This window comes from Puma concolor, chromosome C2 (genome assembly GCF_028749965.1).
Source record: "Puma concolor isolate L17-30 chromosome C2, mPumCon1.1.hap2, whole genome shotgun sequence".
NCBI lineage: Eukaryota > Metazoa > Chordata > Mammalia > Carnivora > Felidae > Puma > Puma concolor.
Window position 1 is genome coordinate 52640295 of NC_141675.1, and position 27377 is coordinate 52667671.

The 27377-nt window shown below is 34.9% G+C and overlaps 1 protein-coding gene across 1 annotated transcript in view; it reads left to right on the forward strand.

Annotated features, from left to right (window-relative positions):
• The window catches only part of RSRC1 (arginine and serine rich coiled-coil 1), a 422099-nt gene that overhangs the window by 185952 nt on the left and 208770 nt on the right, over positions 1 to 27377 (forward strand). The window contains exon 5 of the mRNA XM_086674595.1: positions 15034 to 15070. Coding sequence (XP_086530721.1) covers positions 15034 to 15070 — 37 coding nt within the window. The remainder of the gene's footprint in view (positions 1 to 15033; positions 15071 to 27377) is intronic.

Here is a 27377-nt window from a genome sequence, read left to right on the forward strand (position 1 = left end):
AAAATAAACTCAAACTGGATGAAAGACCTAAATGTGAGACAGGAAACCATCAAAATCCTACAGGAGAAACAGGCAGCAACCTCTTTGACCTCAGCTGCAGCAGCTTCTTATTTGACATGTCTCCAGAGGCAAGGGAAACAAAAGCAAAAATGAACTGTTGGGACCTCATCAGAATTAAAACCTTCTGCATAGTGAAGGAAACAATCAACAAAACCAAAAGGCAACCGATGGAATGGGAGATGATATTTGCAAATGATGTATCAGATAAAGGGTTGGTATCCAAAATCTATAAAGAACTTACCAAACTCAACACCTCAAAAAACAATTCATTGAAGAAATGGGCAGAAGACATGAATAGACAGAAAACATGAATAGTTTTCCAAAGAAGACATCCAGATAGCTAACAGACACATGAAAAGATGTTCAGTATCACTCATGATCAGGGAAATACAAATCAAAACCACAATGAGATACCACCTCACACCTGTCAGAATGGCCAAAATTAACAACTCAGGAAACAACAGATGTTTGCAAGGATATGGAGAAAGGGGAACCCTTTTGCTGTGTTGGTGGGAATGCAAACTGGTGCAGCCACTCTGGAAAACAGTATGGAGGTTCCTCAAAAACTTAAAAATAGAACTACCCTATGACCCAGCAATTGCACCACTAGGTATTTATCCAAAGGATATAGGAGTGCTGATTCAAAGGGGCAGATGCACCCCAATGTTTACAGCACACTATTGACAATAGCCAAATTTTGGAAAGAGCCCAAATGTCCATCGACTGATGAATGGATAAAGAAGATGTGGTATATATAATGCGATACTACTTGGAGATTAAAAAGAATGAAATCTTGTAACAATATGGATGGAACTAGAGTGTATTATGCTAAGTGAAATGTCACTCAGAGAAAGACCAATATTATATCATTTCACTCATGGAATTTAAGAAACACAACAGATGAACATGGACATGGGGGAAGGGAAGGAAAAATAAGATAAAAACGGAGAGGGAGGCAAACCATAAGAGACTCAAATACAGAGAACAAACTGAGACTTGCTCGAGGGGAGGTGGAGTGGGTGGAGGGATGGGTTAATTAGGTGATGGGCATTGAGGAGGACACTTTTCAGGATGAGCACTGGGTATTGTATGTTAGAAGAGATGAATCACTGGGTTCTACTCCTGAAACCAAGACTACACTGTATGTTAACTAACTTGATTTGAGATTTTAAAACATTCTGATGAATGTATCACTGAGATAAACCCAAAGAAGTCAACCATTAGATCAAAGGTTTTATGTGTATTATTGAGAATTTGAAATTTTTCAATTTCCCTCTGGAAAACTTGCATTATTTTTTGTTCTTGTCAGTAGGATATAAGCATACCTGATTCTACACACTATTGCTAACACTGGAAACATTGTCATTCGTTTTCATCTTTGTTTGGTAGGTAAAAAATGACATTTAGTTTTATCTTGAAGATTTGTGCACTCTGATATTTTTCTTTTTGTGAATATTGTGAGAATTTAATGAGATTTTAAATAGATGAGTAAGCTTAGCACCTGGCAGATATTAGCCAGTCAGTAAGGGTCAGTGTTCATTTTTCCTTAAATCCTCATCCCTTTGTAGTCTCCTTCCCAATCATGGTTCCAATTAAGGAGTAGGAGAATACTGTAGAATCTTGTTTCCTTGTTGAGGTTATTGTTTAGAGATTGACGGTAATAAATTCTCTCTTGATTAAAATTTGGGCAATGAACTCGGGCTGCTTGGTTTCAAATCTACATTTTAGTCGCTGATGGAGTTGTACTGTGTGATCTACCTAGCCTCTCTCAGCCTCAGTGATCTCATCTAAGTAGTTTTATACTTAATTTATAAGAATTAAATGAGCTAATTCTTGTAAAGCACTTACCACAGTGCTTGGCACATACTATTTCATATTTCCTCAGAGGTAGAATTTATGAGAAGATTGGTTTACTTAGACAAATAACATGATCAAAGATTAAGTGCAAAGAAGTCTCTAGGAAATGGAAAATTGTGTGATTTGAGCAAGAATCATGAATTCTAGACTGAGTATTTTTATTCATTAAACAAAGAAAGAATTTTGGGAGTTTTATTTCCTAGCACTATTGTGTACTTACCTGCTTGAAGTCACACCTTAGTTTTTTGTTTCCTGCTAGAGTATCAGGGTAGTTACACAGGAGAACATCAGAGGGAAGACAAAAAGCATCAAAAGATGTTAATACTTGGGGCACCTGGGTGGCTCTGTTGGTTGAGCATCTGCCTTGGGCCCAGGTCATGATCTTGCAGTGCATGGGTTCGAGCCCCCATATCAGGCTCTGAGCTGTAAGCTGAGAGCCTGGAGCCTGCTTCAGATTCTGTGTCTCCCTCTCTCTCTGCCCTCTCCTGCTTGTGTGCTCACCCGCTCTCTCTCTCAAAAATAAATAAATAAACTTAAAAAAAAAAGGACATTAATACTTGAAACATTAGTTTCTGAGTTACTGAAAATTTGCTTTTCTCAGGAAAAAATATACGCATGTTGCATTTTCTCTCAATTTTAGCAACTGAAGACATTAATAGAATACTTACATATATTTGTTACTTTTATTCAGGATTATTGACTCTGTATTCCATATAGTTAGATATTGGTTTTATGAAGTTGTTGGGACACAATTTTATGATAATGGACTTTTCTAAGTCCAAGTTTATTTTATTTAGTTTATTTAGAAGTTTATTTTTAATTGTATTTAAATTTAAAATATTATAAATGATAATGAAAGTTTAAGTTATATTTAAATACAAGTTTATATTTACATAAATATATTTATATTTTTGTATAAAATTTTATAAATTTATAGTTTATATTTATATAAACTTTATGTTTATATAAATATAATAAATATGTAAGTTTAAATTATTTAGATTTAAGAACAGAGATGAAATATACTGGTTTATTTCCCCTTTTAAGAATTATTTAACCCCATTCCTTCAGGTGAAATTAACATTACATAAAATTCACAAGTGATTTTTAAATTTTTTTTTTAATGTTTATTTATTTTTGAGACAGAGAGAGACAGAGCATGAACAGGGGAGGGTCAGAGAGAGGGAGACACAGAATCTGAAACAGGCTCTAGGCTCTGAGCTGTCAACACAGAGCCCGACGCGGGGCTCGAACTCACGGACCGTGAGATCATGACCTGAGCCAAAGTCAGCAGCTTAACCAACTGAGCCACCCAGGTGCCCCTACAAGTGATTTTTAAATGTAATGATCAGTTATTCTATTTTTATACCTCAGTTTTATTTAAAATAAGAAATCTGAAACAAACCAAATGTCCAACAGTAATAGATAAATTAACTTATTGTGCATCTATGAGCAGAATGGTAGGTTAGCAGAAAAAAAATTATATGTAAATACATTTGTTAACACCTGAGAAGCTGTTTATAATATGTAATTAAGTAGTGAAATAATTGAAGCTACACAGAAGACAATCAATGATGATCCTTTTTTTTTTTTTCTTTTTTTTTAAAGAGAGCAGGGGAGAGGGGCAGAGGGAGAGAGAGAATCTTAAGCAGACTCCACACTCAGCTGGACGTGGGGCTCAATTCCATGACCCTGAGATCATGACCTGAGACAAAATCAAGAGTCAGAAGTTTGGGGTGCTGGGGTGACTCAGTCGCTTAAGCGTCCGACTTTGGCTCAGATAATGATCTCACAGTTCTGTGAGTTCAAGCCCCGCATCAGGCTCTGTGCTGATAGCTCAGAGCCTGGAGCCTGCTTTGGACTCTGTGTCTCCCTCTTTCTCTGTCCCTCCTCCGCTCATGCTCTGCCTCTCTCTGTCTCTCTCTCTCTCTCTCTCAAAAATAAACAAACAAAAAAAGAGAGTCAGACATTCAACTGACTGAGCCACACAGGCGCCCTGATGATCCCATTTTTGTAAGACAAAAATTGGTGTATTTGTGCATATGCGTAAGAATGGAGGAAAAATATAAAACATTTTGAGATAATATGTTGGCTAATGGGATTTCAGGTGATCTTTGTTTTTTCCTTTATTGGAACCAGATGTGATTTTGAATTTTTCTACAATAAGCATTTGTTTTTTAGAGGGCTACTGCTAGCCCATATGACACCTTTGTGCATATTACAAAATGATGTCCCTTCTTCCTGTGGATGTGGTACCACACCAGGATACACTGCTTGGGTGTACAGTAAAACCTTGGATTGTGAGTAACTTGTACTGCAAGTGTTCTGCAAGACATCAAACATTTCTAATAAAGTTGTTTTTTAATGTTTATTTATTTTTGAAAGAGAGAGAGAGAGAGAGAGAGTGAGGGAGGGAGAGGGAGACACAGAATCCAAAGCAGGCTCCAGGCTCTGAGCTGTCAGCACAGAGCCCAACCCAGGGCTTGAACTCAGGAGCCAGATCATGACTTGAACCGAGGTCAGATGCTTAACCAACTGAGCCACCCAGGAGCCCCTCTAATAAATTATAACTTGATAAACGAGTGATGTCTTGCAATGTAAGTAGTCTGTGATGCCGAATGTCACATGATTGCAACTGAGCTAATGGTTCTTCTCTCTCTCTCTCCCTCTCCCTCCCCTTTCTTCCCTCTCTCTCCCTCTTGCTCCCTCTCTCTCCCTCTCTCTCCACTCCCCCACTCTCTCACTGCGGGATTGTGGGTGATCCTCTCCCATGCTCAGATGCTCGGTCTCAGCCCATGGTGTTTGGCAGAAATCAGTGATTTTTCAGAACATTGGAAGGTGCCCACAACTGGCACTAGTGTGTTTTTTGTCACTTCAAAGCACCTATGGACAGTTCTTTGCTTTTCCGTACAAAAGGAAGCTTAGGAAGGCTTTGCTTCATTCTAAGTCAGGCTGCCTGCAGATATAGACCCTTGCCCTTGCTGCCTTATTGCCAGTTAAATTAAATACAGTATATGACAAGAGTTTATTAATACTGTACTGTCGTGAACATCTGTGTGAGGGTATACAGTGGCCCCCACGCAGAGAAGATTCCATTCAGCCATTCAGATAGCAGTGATTCTGTTAGTGATAGTGAAAGTCATCCTACATAGTAACCCTCCTCTTTCTCATCTCCCTCACACCATCCACGAAGGTTTTCACAGATAAATGCAGGTTAATTTATTTTTCTTTATATTTTGTATTGTCTTTATTACTTTATATTACATTACAGTATTGTAATCATTTTTATATGAATATTTTTGGATTGTGGAATGAATCATATGAATTTCCATTATTTCTTATGGGGAAATTCACTTTGATATACAAGTGCTTTGGATTATAAACATGTTGCCTGAATGAATTATGCTCGCAAACCAAGGTTTTACTGTATGTAGCTTTTAGCTGCCACTGCTGTTTCTTTCCCTTTTTTCCTCTCTCATGAACAACATGCACAATTGTACATGATGGCCCTGAAAACTTACAAAATAACAATTATTTAAAATTAAAGACTGTAAGTAATATTTTTCTTGCACCTATTCTGGGCTGGATACTCTCCTTACTTGACCTCTACCAGGTTATGTGGGGCCTTTGAGCTCACTCTCTCTGCCTCTTCTTTTCTACTTACCCAGTCTGCTCACATGCAACCAGTCCTTCAGGTTACTGCTAAAATTACCCACCTCTTTGAAATATTTTCCAACGACTATGATACATATGGCAATTTCTCCTTTTTCTGAACTTCTCTTGGGCTAGATCAAGAACATGGATTGAAGGGGGTTGTGGTGAATGGGTTGCATCTCACCTGCTAACTCAAGACAAATGGTAGTGACTCCTTAGAGCACCATCTTGAGAAAGATTCTTGAGCTACAGCTGGTCTCAGTGAGAAAGAGGATTGTCATTGACTAGGAATGTTAATCCTGCATGTGAGAAATAGCAGAAAGGTAGCATGTTCACATGCATTCTCCTACCTTGCATGGACATTAGCTATTTTGTGTAACAGTCTTGGTTTGACAAAACAGTTTTAAATATCTAAGGCATAGATAAATTATCTTAATACTTGCACTTTTTTTTGTTGATGATGTTTGGTTATGTTATTGTTATTTTATATCTACTCAGAATTTATTATGGAGATAGGTATAAGGGTGCTCAGTAAATTTATTTCTCTTGTTCACTCTTGCTGTTCCAAGTCTCTTTCTAGTATAATTTCTCTTGTATCTGAAGTATTCCTTTAGCAGTTCTTTAGATCAGATATATTAATGATGAATTCTCTTAGTTTTCCTTCCTCTGAAACTGTTCTCTAGAACACACACAACTGCAAAAACATTGAAATCTCTTTTCTTTCCTTTGTATACCATTTCTGTGAACTTTAGAACCTGTTTATGTGAGTGACAGTAAATGGCTTAATTGACACATACCAACTTAAGTGTTCACCTTCCCGTCACAGTAAGCTCAGTGTGTATCTTAAGTCCTCAGCTGTTTAATATGTTGACTGGATGCTCACTTATACTTGTAAAACTAACTAAAGAATCTTGAAAAAAGAATAGTACATTTAAAATTTAGTAACCATGCTACAGTTGTTTGTGCAAATGATTTGTAAGTTCTAGAGCATAATTTATTGCAAACAGGAGATAAAAACTTACTTGTAAAAAATACTGAACTGCAGTAACATAAGAATATACATTTTGAGCCAGTGATATGTAAGTTATTCTCCAATCAGGAGAAAAATGCTAAGAATTCTAACCAAACTGGTAAGTTGAAATTGAGAATTCCGGAAAGATCTTTTTGGAACTTAGAGCTGATATTCTGTATGTTTCTTATTGGGATTAAAATATAAAAAACATCAGGTAATTGAGAAATTATTTTTGTTTACTTTTTCAATACACTTTATCATTCTGCTCCTTTCAAAGAGATCAGGTTAGAATGTGCTTGTATCGGGATATACATGGTATTTTTATTGTATGCTAGCCATTGGGCTAAGCTTTTTATATGTATTTGTTATTTGAAAAGTAGACTGACTTTCATTTATAGGTATTACAGTTGGAACAGATTTTGAGGTGATTTAAAAAGCTAACATCTGTAAGGGGCACCTGGGTGGTTCAGTCAGTTGAGCGTTGGACTAGGCTCAGGTCATGCATGATCTTGCGGTTTGTGGGTTCAAGCCCCGTGTCGGGCTCTGTGCTGACAGCTGAGAGCCTGGAGCCTGCTTCGGATTCTGTGTCTCCCCCTCCCGTTACCCCTTTCTCATCACACTGTCTTTCTCAAAAATAAATAAACATTTAAAAAAAATTTTTTTAAAAAGCTAACATCTATAAAGATATTTCTTGATTTTGAAAGTGGAATGCACTCATTGGTTCATTATTGGTCTGTCATATTGAATCAGTCTTTACTGAGTAACTTCTATATACATGCTGATTCTTTTTTTAATCCTTTATTTGAATTTAAGAATGAAAAAATTAGAGAAGATCCATAACTTGACAAAGTTATTTAGTAAGTAGTGGAGTTGGAATTTGAACCCATGGTTTTCTTAGATTAATATATATTACTAAATTTTTTGTTAATAACATTTGATACATGACATACACATGTAAAATTATTAGTGATTATTTGAGATGGGAGATATAGATTTTTTTTTTTTTGTAAGTCAGGATTTTAAAAACCTTGTCTGCCATTACATAAAAAAAAAAGACAAAAATCTCATGTAGATTTTTGCTTTATGAAAGAGATATAAAATTGTGATAAGACTCTCATCATATAACTATAGGAAACTACAGCACAGTAATCTTTTAGAAGTGGATAATATACTTAGTTCATGACAAAAAAAACCTGTAAAATTTTTTATTTAGGAATTACTCTGTTTTCTATAATGTGTGTGTACATTTTATATGGGATAATACATAAATATATTTAATCTTTTATTTCTTAAAGACTTGTTCAGTGAAATGATACTTAGTGCTACTTTAGTTAGTTACCTTCATTATGGTTTCTGAGTATTTTATAACTAAATACCCACTGGATTTTGGCTTGCCTTATGAAATGGCTTTGCTTTATATTTATTTTGTTAACTTTTCTACTCTCCACCTAAAAGAGTCACTTTTCTTTGGATGTCTTTTATTTATTTAATTTATTTTTAAACTGTTACTTTTTTTTATAGTCATATATTTGAGCTTCTTTTTTTTTTTAATATATGAAATTTATTGTCAAATTGGTTTCCATACAACACCCAGTGCTCATCCCAAAAGATGCCCTCTTCAATACCCATCACCCACCCTCCCCTCCCTCCCACCCCAAACTGTTACTTTTATAAACAAATCCATAATAGATTTCAGATGTAATAAGGAATGAGAAAAATCATTTACTTTTACTGGGACAAGCAAGTACTTTTTAAAAATTTAAACATATTTTGCAAATATACGTGCAAAATATGGAGAATAAGGAAGAATGCCTTCATCAGAAGGAATAGAGTTTTTCACAAATACTATTGTTAATTGTGACTCTTTGACCTGATTCCCTTAGACCATTATAAAACCTGGATTATCACTTTGGTGTAATACTGTTCCTAGTTCTAAAAAAATCTTTGTTTGTTTAGATATTTCCTGAGAGGCTATAAGCTTTAACATAGCAACAGTTTCTGGATTTAGAACATGCTTCCTTTGGCAAAATAATGAAATGTGTGCCACAAAGTTAAATTAGTATCCTTCTTTTTAAATTTTTTCTTGCCTGCCATGGTATGATTGATGCATGGCATCTTTATGCTCAAAAGAGACCTAATATTGGAGCTGACAGGTGCCACCAGGTTTATTTAGGACAACCTCAGCCTCATCCCAGTTAGTTTCAAAATGTCTGCCTCATACATGTTGAGCCCAGTACTGCATTTCCTGCTTTAGAGCCTCGTGTAATGTCAACATTACTATCTGTGCTGCCTCAACTACAAATTGGATGAACAGCCCGTGACACTTTTTCAATATTATTACATTAAACCAAGTGGATTTTGATTGATAACCTAATATTCAACTAATGCAAAACATCAATCATGGCAAGTATATTAATTATTTAATATTGCAGTCTAATTCAGAAATCGATGTGCTGCATGAGGGGAAGGGAAACTCATGGTTCCCAGAAGATTTAAGACAGGGAATGATTAAAAAAAGACCTGCTGTACTCCTGTGTGTTAGTTCGATACAAATCTTTATTCATTTGCCAATAATTTCTTCCCATTTTCCACTTCAAGACCATTTTATCAGTTTTGAGACCTATAATTGAATTAAGTCTGCTTTCAGCACAGGGCAAAAGGAGTTGCACAAATATTGATGAAGTCATGACAGGGACAACCCAAGAGACAGACCACTAAAGAGGACAGAGTTTATACCATTTGTTGCAAGATCCCTATGTCAATGTCTTGGATCTTGCCTCTCTATTTAAAAAAATTTTATTAAGACTTTTGGAGCCACTTTAAGACTTATATTTAAATATGTATTATAAAAACAGATTTCTATAGTACGTTACAGTTTATAGTGTTCCTTCATATGTATTATCTTCTTTTTTCACAGCCCCCGTCTGCATTAGTAAGGCAAGTGTTAACAGAGTCTTCATATCATTGGTGGACAGTCTTAGCTCAGAGAAGTTGGATTGTTACCAAGCTCATGCAACTGTTTTGTAGTACAGCTTAAATTTGAGTTTAGGTATTCTGCTTCTGAAGCCAGGGTTATATATCATGCTGTCTTGTGTAGAGTTTATGTACTCATGATGTTTTATTTGTGTTGTTTTGAGGTGGCCACTTTTCCTTGTCTTTCTGCCCAAAGTAAGACTAAAGAAAATTGATTTTCATAGAAAACTTGTTGAAATTTTGGTGTCGCAATCTATGATACGTATTAAATTTTAGGAATACGTAAACCTTCTGGACATAAATAAACGTTTCTTAATCTATTATGTCTTTTACTAGAATAGAATGTCCTTTTTCATATATATATATATATATATATATATATATATATATATATATATGTGTATATATCTCAAAAGATATATATGTAGGTATGTTATTTGGAGGAGGAGTTGCTTAAATATATTTTGTCATGAAACTTACTACCCCAGTTTTCTTTTGGTTCAAATTTGCCTGTTTATATCTTTTACTCTCCCTTTTTTGGAAACTTTTCTGAATCCTTTTGTTTTATGTATCTCTTGTAAATGACACATTGCTGGATTTTGTTTCTTACCCAATCTGAGAATCTTCTCTGGCATTTTGTTTCCACCTCATTTGGGTGAACTTTCTGTAGTTTTCTTTGTAGTTACTAATTGCTTAGAATACAATAATTACTATGTTCTAATCCAACCTTTACTTGCCTTGTCTGGTTGCTTCATCCTGAATTTACTTGTCTTCTTACTGTGTTACATTCTTTAGAACTTCTTTCAAATAATGTCTTTGTGTAGTGAATTTCCTGAAAGCTTGCATGCTGAGAATTTATTTTTTCTTCAATTTAAATAATAACTATTAGCAGTATCAAAATTACAGGTTCACAGTCCTTTTCCTTTAACACTTTGTCTTGGAAGTTCATACTCCATAGTTTATACTCCAGCAGTAGTGTTGAGACATTTGATGTCAGTGTTATTCTTCCTGTATGGAGAGGTATGCTTTTTCTTTCTGGAAGCTTTAGCCTTTGTTCTTGATCTATAGCAGTCTTAATTATCCTTATATTATGCTTTGCTGTGGATTTTCTCTGAACTATCCTGTTCACTACTCTTTGTACCCTTTCAGTCTAAGATTTTATATCTGGGAATTTTTTGTCATTATTTCTTCAAATATATTTTCTCTCCTATTTTGCCTTTGCTTTCATTCTAGGGTTCCCATATTATATAGATGTTGACACTTATATTCTTATCTCTTATTTGTTCTGTCTTTTCATCCCTTTCCTGTGCCTTCTGGGAGAGCTCCACCCAGTGTACCAGGTCATCAGCTTATTCTCTGTAGCTATTATGCTTTCAGCTTGTCCTCGGACTTCTTTATTTCAAACAACTGTATTTTTGAAATATATGTATTTTTAATATTTATTTATTTTTGAGAGGAAGCATGAGCAGGGCGTGGGCAGAGAAAGAGGGAGCGCAAAGATCTGAAATGGGCTCTGCGCTGACAGCAGAGAGCCCGACCCCGGGCTCAAACTCATGAACTGTGAGATTATGACCTGAGCCTAAGTCAGAGACTTAGCCTTAGACTGAGCTACCCAGGCACCCCCTCAAACTCCTGTATTTTTAGTACCCGCTATCTCATATTGATTCTTCTTCATAACTGTTTATTTTGGTATTCAGTTTCTAAAAACCTCTTATCTTTAAAGATGTTAGTATGCTTACAGTATACTCTTGCCCAGTTTGTTCTTTTTTCCTCTGGATGAGGTTGCTCATTTGTTGTTTTTTTTTATTCCTGTGCTTATTCCCCTCAGAGGTCATACAGTTTACCTATGGACTTCTCTTATTTCTTTGCAACAATCAGCTGCCTTGGCTAATAACTTTAGAGGGGTAAAATCTCAGATCTGACGTGTGCTTTTCTGGGATAATTTAAAAACTAGTGTGTGAAGCCTCTAGCATTGTACTCTGGCCTCTGTCAGCTACATTTTCCATAGTGTCCTCATACTCCTTCAAAACCAAAATAGAACAAACCAAAACAAAACAACCACACACCACACACGTACAAACAACTCTTAACACTACTTTCCCACACAACTGCTCACTGTTGCAGTTGGCCTTGCTCTCTTGTGTGGAGTGGAGATAGAGTAGGGCCGGGTAGAACCTCTCAGGGACCTGAACTGGTTGCTACTGATTCTCCATTCAACCTTGTCTTCGTGTTTAGATGTCAGATCCTTATTAGTTGAATACATACTCCGATGCAGGCACTGTATTGGGTGCTGGGATATAAAAATTTTACAGATGCAATCCATGTTCTCAGGGTGTCATTGGGACATTTTAGTGGTGTCAGTGGGAAAGTAAATAGGTATTAATAGTAAAGTGAGGTAAATTATGTGATGAGAACACATGGGAAGAGTTGATTAGTTTTTTTGTGAGGAAGGGAAAACGTTTCCTTGCCAGTATGGATTGAGTCTTTAGGGATATTTTGTTGTTGTTGTTTTGTTTTGTTTTGTTTTTGTTTTTAAGCTAGGTAAGGAAAGACTAGAAGAGGAGTATTTCAGGTGGAGAGAGCAAGTGGTTTAGTGGTAAGGGAAGCCAGGGTAATAATTTCTTATGGCTATTGCTGTCACAGTCTTTGTGATGTAGCTTTGGCAAGATGACAGAGGGAATAAGTGAACTAGAGTGGAGTAGGATATTGTGGCTTTTAAAAAGGGAATGACATGATCAAGCTTACATTTTAGGAAGATCTTGCTGTATTACGGAGAATGAATTGACATGGGGCAAGGTAGGAGCCATCGGGACCCATCAAGAGGCTTTTGCAGTAGCCTGGGAGAGAAAAGATGATGGCCTAAAATAAAGTAGGTACTCTGAGGATAGAAAGAAGTAGCTAAATCAAAATGGTAATTAAGGATGTTAGATGGCCAAGACTCTACTCTGTGGTTGATTACATTTGCTTACATTTGGTAGTGGAGGAAAGGGCATGTGTCAAGGATGATCCCTAGTTTTCATTCAGGTGTACTATTCAAAATGCCTATTTCCTAAATAAGAATCACTTGGAAATATAACAAAGCAATAGTCTAACCAAACTTTTTTTTTTTTTTTTTAAGTTTATTTATTTTGAGACAGAGAGAGAGAGAACAAGCAGAGGAGGGGGAGAGAGAGAGCAGGCTCTGTGCTGTCAGCATGGAGCTCGGCATGGCGCTCGATCCCACAAATGATGAGATCACGACCTGAGCCGAAATTAAGAGCTGGACGCTTAACCAACTGAGCCACCCAGGTGCCCCAAGAACAGTTTCTTATCCTTGATCCCAAAATGCAAATAGTTCAAAATACTGGGAGGTTTTCCCTGAGCTTGTAGCAAACTCAATTGATAGCAAAACCAACCCTGAAATGAAGTTATTCCTAGTCTTTGTTTATCCCACTTTGGGTGGACATTCGTGTTTCTTTCACAATTATTTATGTGGACAACGATGAGATGCTGCTTCAAACCCTGCTGCCAGTGTTACATGACATACAGTATACTCTCTATACCTTATTACGTTTCTAAAATCCAGAACATTCTGATGAAGGATGTCTAGTCCCAGTGGTTTCATAGTAAATTATGGACTTGTACTTTGAATCTGAGCAGTTTTTGTTCCTTTTGTTGCAGTGTTATTTTCTAATAAGAACCATTACGTGACATTGTAGCCATGGGGACAAAATGAAGTAGATGCATGTCATATAGTGCAAACTTCAAGTTAGGCTGCCAAGTGAAGGTACAAAACTGAGTAAAGTAGGCTTCTGTTTGGGTTAAAAAAAAAGAGAAGAAGGATGCACGCGTGCGCGCGCGCGCACACACACACACACACCTAGAATATCGTTAGAAAGACAAAGAGCTAATATCTGATTAAGAACTGGGAGTCAGTGGTGGGAGGAAGACTTTATTGTTGTGCGTGCACACACATATTGCACTGTCAGATTTTTCACTATATGCATTATTTTTTTGTTTAAATTATGTTACAGTGACTGTATGAAAATGTCCTTATGAAAACATAAATATTTATTTGACTTCTAGTTCAAGTAAATGAATTAACTTGATAACAATAAAGTTAAAAATAATTATTTATGTACGTATACAATTAAATATCTCTACAATGTATTCCTGTCATTTGTCATTAGGACTGCATCCAAAGAATGAGTTTCAGAAATCCTTACATTTTTAAGCGTTGAATATATAGTATTGATACGATTCCCAGAAGCAGAAAGTAGAGAAGAGAATGGCTAACGAGGAGTCCTAATCAGTAGATGTTGTCATTTATTCTCAGTATGCCAGACTGGGCAGTGAGAGCAAAAGTTGGAAGCCATGAGTATAGTTTTCAGGCAGCAGATCTGAAGGGGAAAACGATAGGGAAATTTGGAAAGATTGTGTAGCAAGACAAAGGAAACAGATAAGTATATTTTTGGCAGAGAAAATTGGAGATAGAAATAAGGAGAAGAAAAGTAAACTTGGGGCCCCTTTAGAGAAAGAAAGAGGTGTGAGGGAAAGATTAAACATCATGAATGCAATACTGTTGTTGGATGTTTCATAATTATTTTCTGCAATGTAGTATAAGTTATACTTTCATATTAAAAATACAAAGCTTGGTATTTATGATGGAATTAAAATGCTACTTGGTCTGAGTGAAGAAATTCTAAGTCCGTTTGTCACTAATAAACTAGTATGAACCAGAATCAAGGGAAAAAATCCAATTATTAGCCACATTTTACCAAATATATATTTAAATTATCTTTGTTACTTAGTTCCATCAGCAGTCCTTTTACAGTGAAAAGCAAGAAGTTAAATATTTAAAATATATCATGATATTTGATGTTTGTGTCTTATTTGATGAGATTTTGTTTTTTACTATTACAACAGGTCCTGATTTGTAGTGCACTAAGTTAATAAAATTAATGTCAGGGAAAAACTTGTTAATATTTAGTTACTTAGCTATATAGTCACAAACATATTCTTTATGTGTATATTTTTTTATATAAAAATGAAACCATTGGTGGATGGATATTTGATAAAACAAAAAAAAGTAACATGTCAATTATAGAATCTAGGTGGTAGATAGAATCTGTATGAACATTTTGTAATAAATGTTGGAGAAAACAAATTCTAATGAAAGAGCTAATGTGAAATAAATAGATGTTTTGTGAATAGTAAAATAATAGTACACTTGAGTTCCTTTTGTTCTCTGCTTACTGAAAAATCTGAAACATTCTGTTAGTGGATTACCAGTTTTAGTGGTAATACTATTAGATGTAAATAAGTTATTTGTTTCCTTTTGATGGAAATTGTTTTGTCCTTCAAACCAGTGTTATTGTGAACATTAGTGAAGATATATGAAAAAATCATAAGGTTTTATAAAACATATTTGAGGTAAATGTAAATTATAGCAGACAAGTGTTTAGCAACTATTTAGAACTTTTATTTTTCTATTTTAGGGAATCCGGAAACATCAAAGCTGGATTAGAACATCTGGTAAGTTCTAATTTTCTCTTGAACATTTGCATCATCTTTGATATCTGCATTCTAAATGAACACTTTTGAATGAGCTTTGAATACCTTGTATTGAGAAAGTCAACCATTTCCCAAAGGGTCAGCTTACTGTTATTATGTGAAGGCACTTACATTTTCATTTATCTTATCATTTCAAGGGAATTTAAAATTTTTTTAAATTACTTTTTTTTTTTTTTTGATGTAGAGATGAAATAAAATGGATGACAATCCTTGGATTGATGATTGCTTTAATTATAAACAAAAATGTTTGGTGTAGAATTTTTGGCATATCTTGATCTGACAAAAACAAGCTTGTGTTTTAAGAAAAACACAATCAAATATTGCATGCATAAATATGGTATGTTTTAGCAATTTAACGGCTTTGAAAGAAGGGCATAGCTTTGTTTTTCCTGATGTCTCTGCTTGATGAATAATGCATCGGTTTAAACTACATTCCGTTTTAGAATATAAAATAATTGAGATGCGGAATTTTTGGTTTAAGTAAACATTTTTAAAGTACAAATGAAATTCAGACTGACTTAACCTTAGAATCTGTCCATTGATCAAAAAATTAGAGAAACTGTTGTGTTATACCAGGTCCAAAATTCATTTAGCTCACTGCAATGAGTGTTCATTACAACATTAAGTAGTTCATTTAAACAGAGCATTATAAAGTCATGCTCTGGTTTCTGGTCAAATCCAAATGTTGAATAATTAATGATAGAGATTCTTTTGTAAATACAATCTAAGTACTTTTTTAATGCGAGACTTCATTCCTATATCATATTGTAGCTTTGTTAACTATTAATGTGCTTTTGTTTGCTCCCACTAAAACAAACAGTAGCAAGAGCCAGCTTCATTTTGACGTACAGTAGTTTTAGAGTTGGAAGGGTTTTTTAGTTTTCCTTTCAACAGCTAAAGAAAACTGAGGAAAGCTAGACTTTAAAAAAATGGTCTTAATAAGTACAGATTAATTATTAAGAAGCTATATGTAACAACCTTGTTTAGAATATTTCAACTATATGTTTGTCCAGATTAGTAGTAAGTAAATAACACTGTTATTATTTGAAATTATTTCCTGAATCCCAGTTTGTCACTTCATAGTGGCATATATGTTTAGGAAATATGGACATTAGAATAAAAATGTTAATCTAAAACAAATTCCAGTATCGGTTGGGGGCTTACAACAAGGAAAAACAGCTACCATTGTGCCAGAATGAGCTTTTATACTCACTTATAAATTGTTATTTATTGAAAAGACTTCATATTTCTTGTTTCATATGCCTCAGTAAATAATAATTAATTTTTTTAGTTTAAATTTTATATTTTTTTATATTTACTAGTATGAACTCATCTTCAGTGATTATTTCATGCATTTATACTCTACTTATAATCTTGTTCAGCACTGGTTTTCTAACAGCCTTGGGTTGCCAGGAAAGCTCCCCAAAGCAGGTGGCACTCCAGACTGCCACTGCCCACTTTAATCAGAATGGTTTCACTTTTAGTTATTTTGTACATTTTTTAATTTTTAAAATAAGATTTTATTTGAAGAAAGCGTTTTCCAACTAAAAACGCTTAAAACCTTTGATCAAACATAGCTACTTATTAAAGTCAGGAGTAATTATTAATTATTCTTGATCCTAAGTTATATTTCATTTTCATCTGGGTCATACACATCAAATATATTTCAAAGATAATGTATTTTAGGATAAGAGAGGCAGGATTAATACAACAGGTAGTGAAGTAGATAATTTTAATGCATTTATTTAGATTGTTCAAAAGACTCTATAGCTTGACATTGTAAAATTGACCCACTGAGTGGGAACTATTAACAATAGCATGAATATATTAACATGTAACATAATATCCTATATACACACACCTATATACATATCATACTGCCTTGTGCACTACTGTCCTGTAAAGTCAGTGATATTCTTCACAACTGCCTAGGATGGAAGTGAACTCAAGAATTTATTATTTGGGTGGCGTCCTGGTGGCTCAGTCGGTTAAGCATCCGACTTCAGCTCAGGTCATGATCTCGTGGTTCATGAGTTCGAGCCCCACATCGGGCTCTGTGCTGACAGCTCAAAGCCTGGAGCCTGCTTTGGATTCTCTCTCTCTCTCTCTCTCTCTCTCTCTCTCTCTCTCTCAAAAAATATAAACATTAAAAAAAAGAATTTATTATTTGAGCAGTAATGAAACCTGTCTGTCTAGCAGCTATGGGCTCTGTAGGTTTGTGTCTCCTCAGTTTCCAGCTGAGAAGATACTTACAGCCCTTACCACCTAGCACTTGTAGCCCTTCTTTGAATTGGCTGTGTAGCTAAATACAATAGATTATGATCTTTAAAAGTATATGGTATAAAATTAAGAACATTCCACACAGGTGGTATTAATTTCTTTTTTATGTTTCCATAATTTTCTGTTTTTTTAAATTTATTTATATTATCATAGAGAATTAAAATTGCTCTAAGAGAGGGTAGAAGCAAGTATAAATTTAAGTAAGCTAAGAAAGGGGTCCTTGGCTGGCTCAGTCAGTGGAGCATTCAACTCTTGATCTTGGGTGTAGAGATTGCATTAAAATAAGGTCTTTTAAAAATAAAAAAATAAAAATAAATAATCTAAGAAAAATGACATGCATCATATTATACTTGCCACAAGGACACATGCACGGTTGTACTACTATTGTATTCTGTGTTTATGGACTCTTCTTGTAACACTAGAAAGGAAAAGGTGTGGGGAGAGAGAAGAGTAGGGTAGGTGGACTGTGTTGCCCTGGAATCTCTTCAAGGGCTGATCTCATTGATTTGTCACAGTCTCTCAAACTCTCAATTCAGCCTTTGTTCTATCATTTCTTTTTTCCTGTGTTGCTCCCTTCTCCTGGGAACTGTCCAGCATGTCATTCTTTGCTTAAATTTTTTACTATATTGCCCACTCCTATTTTATTTTTCTTTTCACAAACTTGTCTGCTACTCATAAAGCCTGTGTGTGTTGAAAGTTCTAGACAGGGTCTTTGAAGGTCAGTGCCTCATCATCCATTGGTGATTTTTGCCTGATGATTGTAAAATGGAGATTTTCTACCACTGCCTCCCATATTTAGCAGTCAGCATTCGACTTTAAGGAAGAGCCCACCTGTATTTCTTGTTTTCTCTATTTATTGTGAACAAGGACTCTTGGATATTTATTTTATTAAATAGGTTATTTAAAAAAAAATTTTTTTTTAATTTTACTTATTCTTTGAGAGAGAGACACAGACAGAGACAGAGCGTGAGCAGGGGAGGGGCAGAGAGGGAGACACAGAATCCATAGCAGGCTCCAGGCTCCAAGCTGTCAGCACAGAGCCCGACACGGGACTCAAATCCACGAACAGTGAGATCATGACCTGAGCCAAAGTCAGATACTCAACCGACTGAGCCACCCAGGAGCCCCTTATTAAATAGGTTATTATCCATTACTTTTCTTATTTATTTTGATGCTTCTTGTCCCAGATTTGTCCAGGGAGTATCCTTTCAAGATGGCTTTTCGATCATTTCTACATACCCCATCTTTTTTAAAAAACACTTCTTTATTTTCTGGCACAAGATGTTCCAGGCTCATTTGAAACCTTCCCTGTCCTACTCATGGAATCAGCTATTTCTTCAAATTACCCTATTTCATTTAGAGGGAAATGGTATTTATGAATCAAGGTCTGGACATGTGATATGTCCACTGTCTCTGGGATTTCATTACTTCTTGGACTTTATAGTCATAGATTAAATAGATAGGTGGGTGGGTAGGTAGGTAGGTTGATATTTGGGACTTAGATGCTTAGATAGGTATTTTTTTTAAGTTTATTTTACATTTATTTTGAGAGAGAAAGAGAGAGAGAGAGAGAGTATGCAAGTGGGGGAGGGGCAGAGAGAGAGGGAGGGAGAGAATCCCAAGCCGACTCCACGCTATCAGCGTAGAACCCAAGGTGGGAGTCAATCTCACGAACTGTGAGATCATGACCTGAGCCAAAACCAAGAGTTGGACCCTTAACCGACTGAGCCACCCAGGTGCTCTGAGAGGTAGGTAATTTGAAGAAATTATGAGTCCGACTAACATCTCCAATTTCAATCCAAACCACAGAATTCTTCCTTGTTGTTCCTCATTTCACATTTGTATTTCCCTTTATTCACAGTGAGAACTGTGACTCCTAACAACACCAATACATTTACCCATTTGCTCAATTATGTAATACATTCAAAATAGTTTTGAAATTGCTACAATCATATCTTATGAAAGTTAAAACTTCATAGAGTTCAAGATTTGTTTCAAGAGTTTATTACAGTTTATTTCAAGTTTATTCAAGAGTTCTTTTCCTCCTTGAGTGTAGTTAGGTAATTCATTTGAAATATGATTGCATGCATATGTTTCTGTTTGTATTCAATTTTAGGTGCCTTTGTCCCCATTCTTGTTGATTTAACTGTATGGTTGGATATGTTAACATGCTTCCAAAATTCAAAATATTATACTAAGTCAAAATACTATACATAATACATCTCTCAGAAAGCTGTCATCCCCTTTCTTTCTAGCTTGTTCTCTTCTGTCCTTTATAGATGGCCAATTTTATTAACCTCTGATTTATTCTTCTTATGCATCTTCTTGTGAAATAAAGCATATATGTACATATATGTATATGTGTGTATTATTCCTATTTCCTCTGTCTTACAAAATGTAGCACATTTATTTTTTTGTACTTTGCTTTTTTTTTTTTTTTCTCTGTCTTGGAAATCACTCCCTAATTACTGTGGGTATCATTATATTTACTATGTTTCTTTTTCTCTTTGTGTTTTCTTTATTAAGGGTATGAAATTTTAGCCTACTTATATGCCTGCCACACTTTAATAGATGCTGGCAGAGGACATGAGATTTCTGGGTCAGAGACACAGCTCTTGTATTACTAACAGCACCAAAGGTAGCACATAATACATGGTTATATAGGTTCCCTTTGACATACAAGTACCAAGGGGTGATGGTGCATACAGTGGGTTTGTATTGTAGCTGAGGGAATATTCTTTAAGGGGCTGACAGAAAATTGGCCCAAACTTTGCCCAAGTGAAAAACATTACCTTTAGTATCCTAATTTGGTAGCAGAACTGCCTGATCCAATCAAGGGGGAGTCTATATCTTCCAAGACTTTACTATACAAAACATCTTTGAAAAGATAGTTCTGAAAAAAGGCTATTGGCTGATATAAGGTGTGCAGAACCTATGGAGAATTGTCTATGAAGAGCTATTATTATTATTATTATTGTTAATTTAGAAAGGTTTGTGGTTTTTTTCTAGGGGTTACCTTTATATTTACATCTTTTATAATGTATAATGCTTTTACTATCCCTTATTCCTACTTAACCTTTTAAATGGCATCCCTTACTTCCCACCTGTTATCTTTGTAATAGCCAGTGCTCCTATTGTACTTTGCTTTCCTCATTTTCCTCCCATTTCTTCTTGTATTCTTGCTACTCTGTTGGAATATGTGATGTTTGCATACTGTCTATCCATGCTGTCACCTTTTTTTAGAATCACCTCTAAAATTAACCGTATTGCATATTTACCATCAGCTTGTTTGCTGATGTTTCCCTCCTTGTCCCCTGTTTTGTGTGTAACTCATCTAGTATATTCTTCAGGACAGCCTCCTGTGTACAGTATTCCTTGAGATCTTGCACATTCTAAGCTGTTTCTCTATGATTTTACTATTTGAATGACAGTTTGACTGGACATAAAATCCTTATAGTTTTTTCCCTTGACTTTCTGGAAAATGTTATCCTGCTCTTGATATTTGTGGCACTAGCCTTATTTTCTTAACCTTGCATATTACTTGATTTTTTTTTTTTTTTTTTGCCTTGAGACATTGCCATTTTTTTCATTGTCCTTGTTTTACTAGGATGATTCTCAAAGTTGATTATTTCTGACTACTTTTGGGTTTTTGTTTTCATATGTAGACCTAAGTTTTCTCACTTCTGGAAATAACTTTTTGGATTATAATACTAAATATTAACTGTTCCATTGTTTTGTTTTCTTTTTCAGGGATTCCAGTTATACATGTTTTCTATATAATTATATATGGAATCTTTCTTTGCTCATCTTCTATTTCAGTCTTTTTGAGTCTTTGTACTACTTTACTTTGTTTTCCAACAACTAAGAACTAGTTTGCCTGGTTTTATTTACTATTTTTTTTTTTTTAATTTTTTTTTTCAACATTTATTTATTTTGGGGACAGAGAGAGACAGAGCATGAACGGGGGAGGGGCAGAGAGAGAGGGAGACACAGAATCGGAAACAGGCTCCAGGCTCTGAGCCATCAGCCCAGAGCCTGATGCGGGGCTCAAACTCCCGGACCGCGAGATCGTGACCTGGCTGAAGTCGGACGCTTAACCGACTGCGCCACCCAGGCGCCCCTTATTTACTATTTCTTAGCAAATTTTCATTCAAATTTATCCTTCCTTGGATACCTTATAATTTATTCTTCACTTCTGAAATCGTTTTTCTTCCATATCTATTCTTACTTTTTGAATATCTGAATGTTCTCGGTTTTCTTATTTGTCCGAATAAGCCTTGTGCTTTGGGTTGATTTTAAGGGAAGAATTTTTATCTGTTGAAATGTTTTGATTTACATTTTCTGTTTACTGCTTCTTGTAATAGCTTTATATGGGGTTGATTTGATTTCTTTCCTCCTTTCCTTTCTTCCTTTCTTTTGAAAATTCTAGACATTTTGTAGACAGGGCTCCTAGTTCAAGGGTACCTGCTTCTGTAGTAAAACAAATGTACTTTCTTTAATGGCCATTGGTGGGGTGTGGCAGGGATGAAAGGGTTGGCATGTTTTATTTCTGTTTAGCTGTTTGTTTCTTCTCACTTTCTTCTTTCTTGTCACTGTCACGTATTTATCTGATTTTCTCCGAGAAGCAGTGCTTCCTGAGGCTGCCACTTCAGTCCACTCACTTTCAAGCCCCTTCCCTCTAGCTGGTGCTGTGGTAACACCAAACCCTAGATCTGTGTTCACTATTTTGGCACTTTAGTGTTGTACTTTGTTTTACTGGGGATTTTTTGTTTGTGCTTCTAGTTTACGTATTAAACTTATGATTCCTATCAGGATGGGGAGGGCTCTGTGAACATTTTTACCTCAAAGAGAAATTCATAATGGAAAATGTTGGAAATCAATGTTGAGTAGACTTTGAATCCTGAGTAGTCCTCCTATGGGAATCCTGCAGGAATTGTCAGCAGAATTAAACACAAAACATCTCAAACAGCTCAGTGACCATATCTATTTAAAGACTTAGAAATGAGTGAATACACTGCTTATAATGTTATGCTTAGTTAGATTTCATAATTAACTTAAATAATACTTTTTATTTGGTGAAGAATCCTATACAAATTAAAGACCTCTGGTTATGATCCCAATATATGTCTGTTAACACAGAAGGGCTGAAGGAGTGGAGGTGGGTGGTTATTAGGTGATGTTGCTCCTGGCTTTTTTTTTTTTATTATTATTAATGATGCTCTAAAGGTGTAGAAAATTAACTCTAAGCTCCCTTCTGCTATGTCAGAGGGACCTGACTCCATATTTTTCTACCATCTTATGTTTTAAAATTCTAGATAATGCAGTGAGTAGTTATTGAACTACTTAATGGGGACTAAAACATTTACTGTTTAGAGTGTTTTTAATGCAGTCAAGTGGGATTTCTACATTTTAATTTTTATAATTATAGAAAACATATAAAGTGTTGCCATTTGATTACAATATAGCTATTGTTTCATTAGCAAACTATAAAAATAATGCTGTCCTTTTCTCTGGGAAGAGGCATTGAGATCAGAATATATTAGGTTGAGCTATGTGAAAAATTGTCACTTTTTTTGTTCAAAATAGTCTGTAGGTTGTTTCAAACTTGAAAGGACTGCTGTGCCGTGCCCCCTTTGGCGGGGAATGAAGTGAATTATCCTGATCACTATGATGTGTCTAAGGCTCCCCGTGTTCACTTTTCTGAAGAGTCAAATAATTGGAGGTGGGGGGACATGTGATTTCGGTCAGTCCTTCACTGTTTTGAACGTGCGTATGAGTCTCCTGGAAATACTGTTTTATACTCAGGTTCTGATTCTCTGGGTCTGGGGTGGGACTTGAGATTCTCCATTTAGCAAGCTCCCAAGAGAGAGATAAAGCTGCTAGTCCAGGGGCCACCAGGAAGAAAGGTACATTGAAAGGCATTGACTTGAAAGACCTGTATCCAGTGAACAAGGTCCTCTGCATGTGATGAAGAATCTAGAGGCTTCCCCCATATACCCATTGAGTATGATTCTGCAGCCTATAAATGATAGGTTGGTGTTCATAAACCCAGACAGATGGACACTCCACAGGTTTATACAAGGAGAAAAATTTGTTGTCTATCTCTGCAAGAGTAACAGAGGGACCATTTTTTTTCTCCTCTCTTTGATTCCAGATATTAAGTTCTATATTTCAGGGCTAAAGCTGGACACTAGGACTAATAATACCTTGCTCAGTCTTAGGTAGAAAATTAAATAAGTGATGATAAATCTTTTAGTAAAAACGGTTACAAGTGTTTACTACTTTAAGTGGGATTTGCTTTCTATTAATAGTTGAATAGTGAAAGAACTCTGGAGCCATACCTGTGGGTTTTTTCTCCCCACAGAGGTCTCATTTATGTTTCTTATATTGTATAACATTTGAGAGTGATGACCTACTTGTCCTTGTGGTCAGGTAACACAGTCTGACCATTTTAAGTGTTGAAAAGCAACTGTCATTAATAGCTTGTTTAGCCCATCAGTGGTTTGTAGAATATAGTTGCTGCTTGCCAGAAATGTAGGCAGGCCCATTGCTATTATACCTGCTCATCAATAATACTACTAATCCTAATAAAAGCCCTTTCCTCTTTGTTTTAGGTTGTTTTGCATAGAACTTGGAAACAAAACTGCTGTAGTTTAGTTCACAGACTAATAATTTTATTTAATACAAGGATAAACACAGTTAATGTAGTATTGTCATACTTTTGAGGATTCAGTTGACATACAACGTGAACTAGAAAATGCAAACAGAAGTTATAAACCCTATTCTAAAGTCACTTGTCTTCCATCTGTTACATCTTTAAATATCTGTTTTATTTTAATATTTCCCCACTGTGTTCTGAAAAAATGTTTCTGACATTTGTCCAAATGAGTTTGAGAATATAGTTATCTCAAAATGCGCTGACATTACTGATATAGTCTATATATTTATTAAACACTGATGAAAAATATTTATTACCTCATATAAGGACTTCAGCATAATAGATCCCTCTCCTCCCAGCATTTTAATTTATTTTTCTTACCTAAGCCAATATATATTTGAGGTTTAGGGTAAATGTGCATATTAAAACTGACACTTTCTTCAAACGGTGATCATGAAATAAAACAGCATGAGGTTTTTCTTTTTGGAAGATCAATTTCATAAATCTTTTCTTTTAACAAATAAGTGTGTCTTATGAATGTGTGAAAATTAAAATACCTTTAATGTGGATTAAATGTTAATGTCATATTACTGTCATGATTTCTTAGGCAGTTTACAGGTCTTAAGTCTGAGGACTGGCTCACATGCTAGTCACAAACAATGCCATTGCTACTGACATGTCTCTGACATGTTTGGATCAGTTACAAGTTTATTAAAAATTGCTCCTTCAAAGAGTGATTAGTAAATATTACCCAGTTGTCCAACAGAATGAACTTGGGCCCTTTTTCTACCCTCCCTCCATCCCCTCTCTTCCAAAGATCTGTTGTTACATTTTTAAGACATAGTGGTCCCAGGAGAAAATGGTGGCCAGTTATCTTTAAAAAAATTAATAAATAGATAACAAGATGTCCTGCAATTTTCATGATTTTACTAATAGTCTCATATATATGTTTAATCTAGATAAACTTCATTTTTTTTTTAACTTTTATGCACATGTGCTTGTTAAAGCTTTATAGAATAAAGTAAATATTCTAAGCGCATTAAATCACCTGCCCCCGCCGGCCCCAACTTCCCATTACTGAAAGTCAGCCCCTCCTGAAGCCACCAGAGTAACTGAATATTGTATTATTATTATTTGTGTTATTATTATTATCATTTGTATTCTAGTTTAGGACACTGTAGGTTCTGCTTCATTGCAAAGAATCCCACAAGGTACCTGGTAGTTATTTCACAGCTTTCTCAGGATCTAAGATCTGTGACTAGAGAGAGACAGCTAGCAGCAGAGGCAATAGGATTGTTTTCTGTTTCTCCCATCAAAGCATTAGGAGTTAAGATGGAGGGTGTCTTTGTTACAGTGGTATCTTTGGCCACACTCATTACCATTTGCCACAGAATCATAGCATCTATATTTAACTTTAACACACACAGAACGAGGAGTCAGGAGAATCTGATTTTACTGTTTGACCTCTAGCAATGCACACAACCTCTCTGTTTTACTTTTTTCATTTACTCCTTATTAATGGGATGTTAAAATGGTGTGTGAAAATTTATAGAAACAGACTTTCTACAAGTATATCATAATTACTGTAGAGAAATAAATTACTGTAGAGAAATAAATAAATTACTGTAGAGAAATAAAAAAATCTTAACTTTTCTAGTTATGTAAATAACTTGGGATTGCTAAAAACAGTGTCTCATTTCTAATATGCTTACCGTGAATTGTGAGAAAATGTTGTACTTTGTCTACTCACATCCTCTCCCTTTAAAAAATTTTACTATACACTTAAAAAATTATAAAGTAATACATGTTCATTGTAGTGGGTCAAAACTGATAAAAAAATGAATGTATCTTCTCTTATCTGCCACTAATCCAGTGTTGATTTAGTACGCATCTTTCTATACTTTTTTCTCTTCCCAGATACACTTACGCATTTATTACCTAACTTTTTTGTTTACTTATAAACAAAATTATGATATTTTACAACTTGTACTTTTTGTTTAGTGGTGAATACGATGTGTATATATACACACATGAATCTGGTTTTTGCTAGAAATCCCTGTCAAAATATTGGAATTTACTACTATTACCATTTTATTTCAAACATTCATAGGGGAAGTTTGAGGACTACATAATTTGCATTTTAAGGAGTCAGTGCAGATTTAATTTTATTGCCGCTCTTGGTTACCTCTATTATAGTGAATGAAAGAACTAGCTTATGATGAAATTTACAGTGATCAATAGAGGAAGGAATGGGTTACTTTATTAAAGAAAATGCTACTTGATATTTGCAAAAAACAATAAGGAAAGATAATTAGATTAGAAAAGGAACAAATGACATCTTTAAATATTTTTCAGACTTATTAGAGGCTAGTATTTTTAAATTTGAAATTTTGATGTAACTGAGTGATATATACTGCAGTATTAAATCTTGGTATTTACTGTATCATATAATTTATTTCTTTGTTGACCCTACCCTTTGAATATTCAGCTTTGTATTCTCAGCACCTCCTCTTGCAAATATTAAGTATTTATTGAATTGTTTTGAAATTGAAAGACAAGAAAATTGACATATTATTTAGGAAAGTTATCACAATTTTTTTAAAGAGGGGATGGGTTCAGTTTATTTTTTAAGTTTTTTGTAACCAGTGGAATGAATGGAAAAAAATCAGATGCTGAAAGCTTGAGCTTCCAGTGGAAATCATTAGGAACTTCTCTTCCATGATTTGGATATATATATAGTCTTTTGACTAAGTATGTATGAATATTACTGCCCAGGAAAAAATTACTTCTGCTTAGTGTTTTTACGTGGAAAGTTAGCCAGAGTGCTATAGAAGCACTGTTTTAGGATTGGGTGGTCTGGGTCCAAGTACTGGCATCTAACCATTAGAGGATTCAGTTTGTTCATATGTAAAGTAAGAAATATGAACTAGATAATTTCCAAGGCTCTTTCTAGCCTCAAATATATAAAAATCTTTGTATGTTTAGCATATAAAGTCTTGTGTGCTTGAGACACTGCCTGCTTTAGATGACAAAGTTAATTGAGATTGATCAGAATGTACTTAGCTATATATTGCTCTATTAGAGAATCATAAACAATTTGTGTATATAAAATTGTGTGTAGATAAATAAAGTTTATTCAGAATCATTTTTGGGTTGGGTACCATATTATTTGTTGTAAGTATTTTAATAATATTTATGCTAAGAAGAATATGATAATATCTCAGAAAATTAAAATTTAAAGGGCACTGCTAATAGAGAAAACACGTAAGGGACAGTTTCAGATAAACTCTTTCCAGTAATTTAATTTCATTTTTGCCTTCCCAGTTTTAT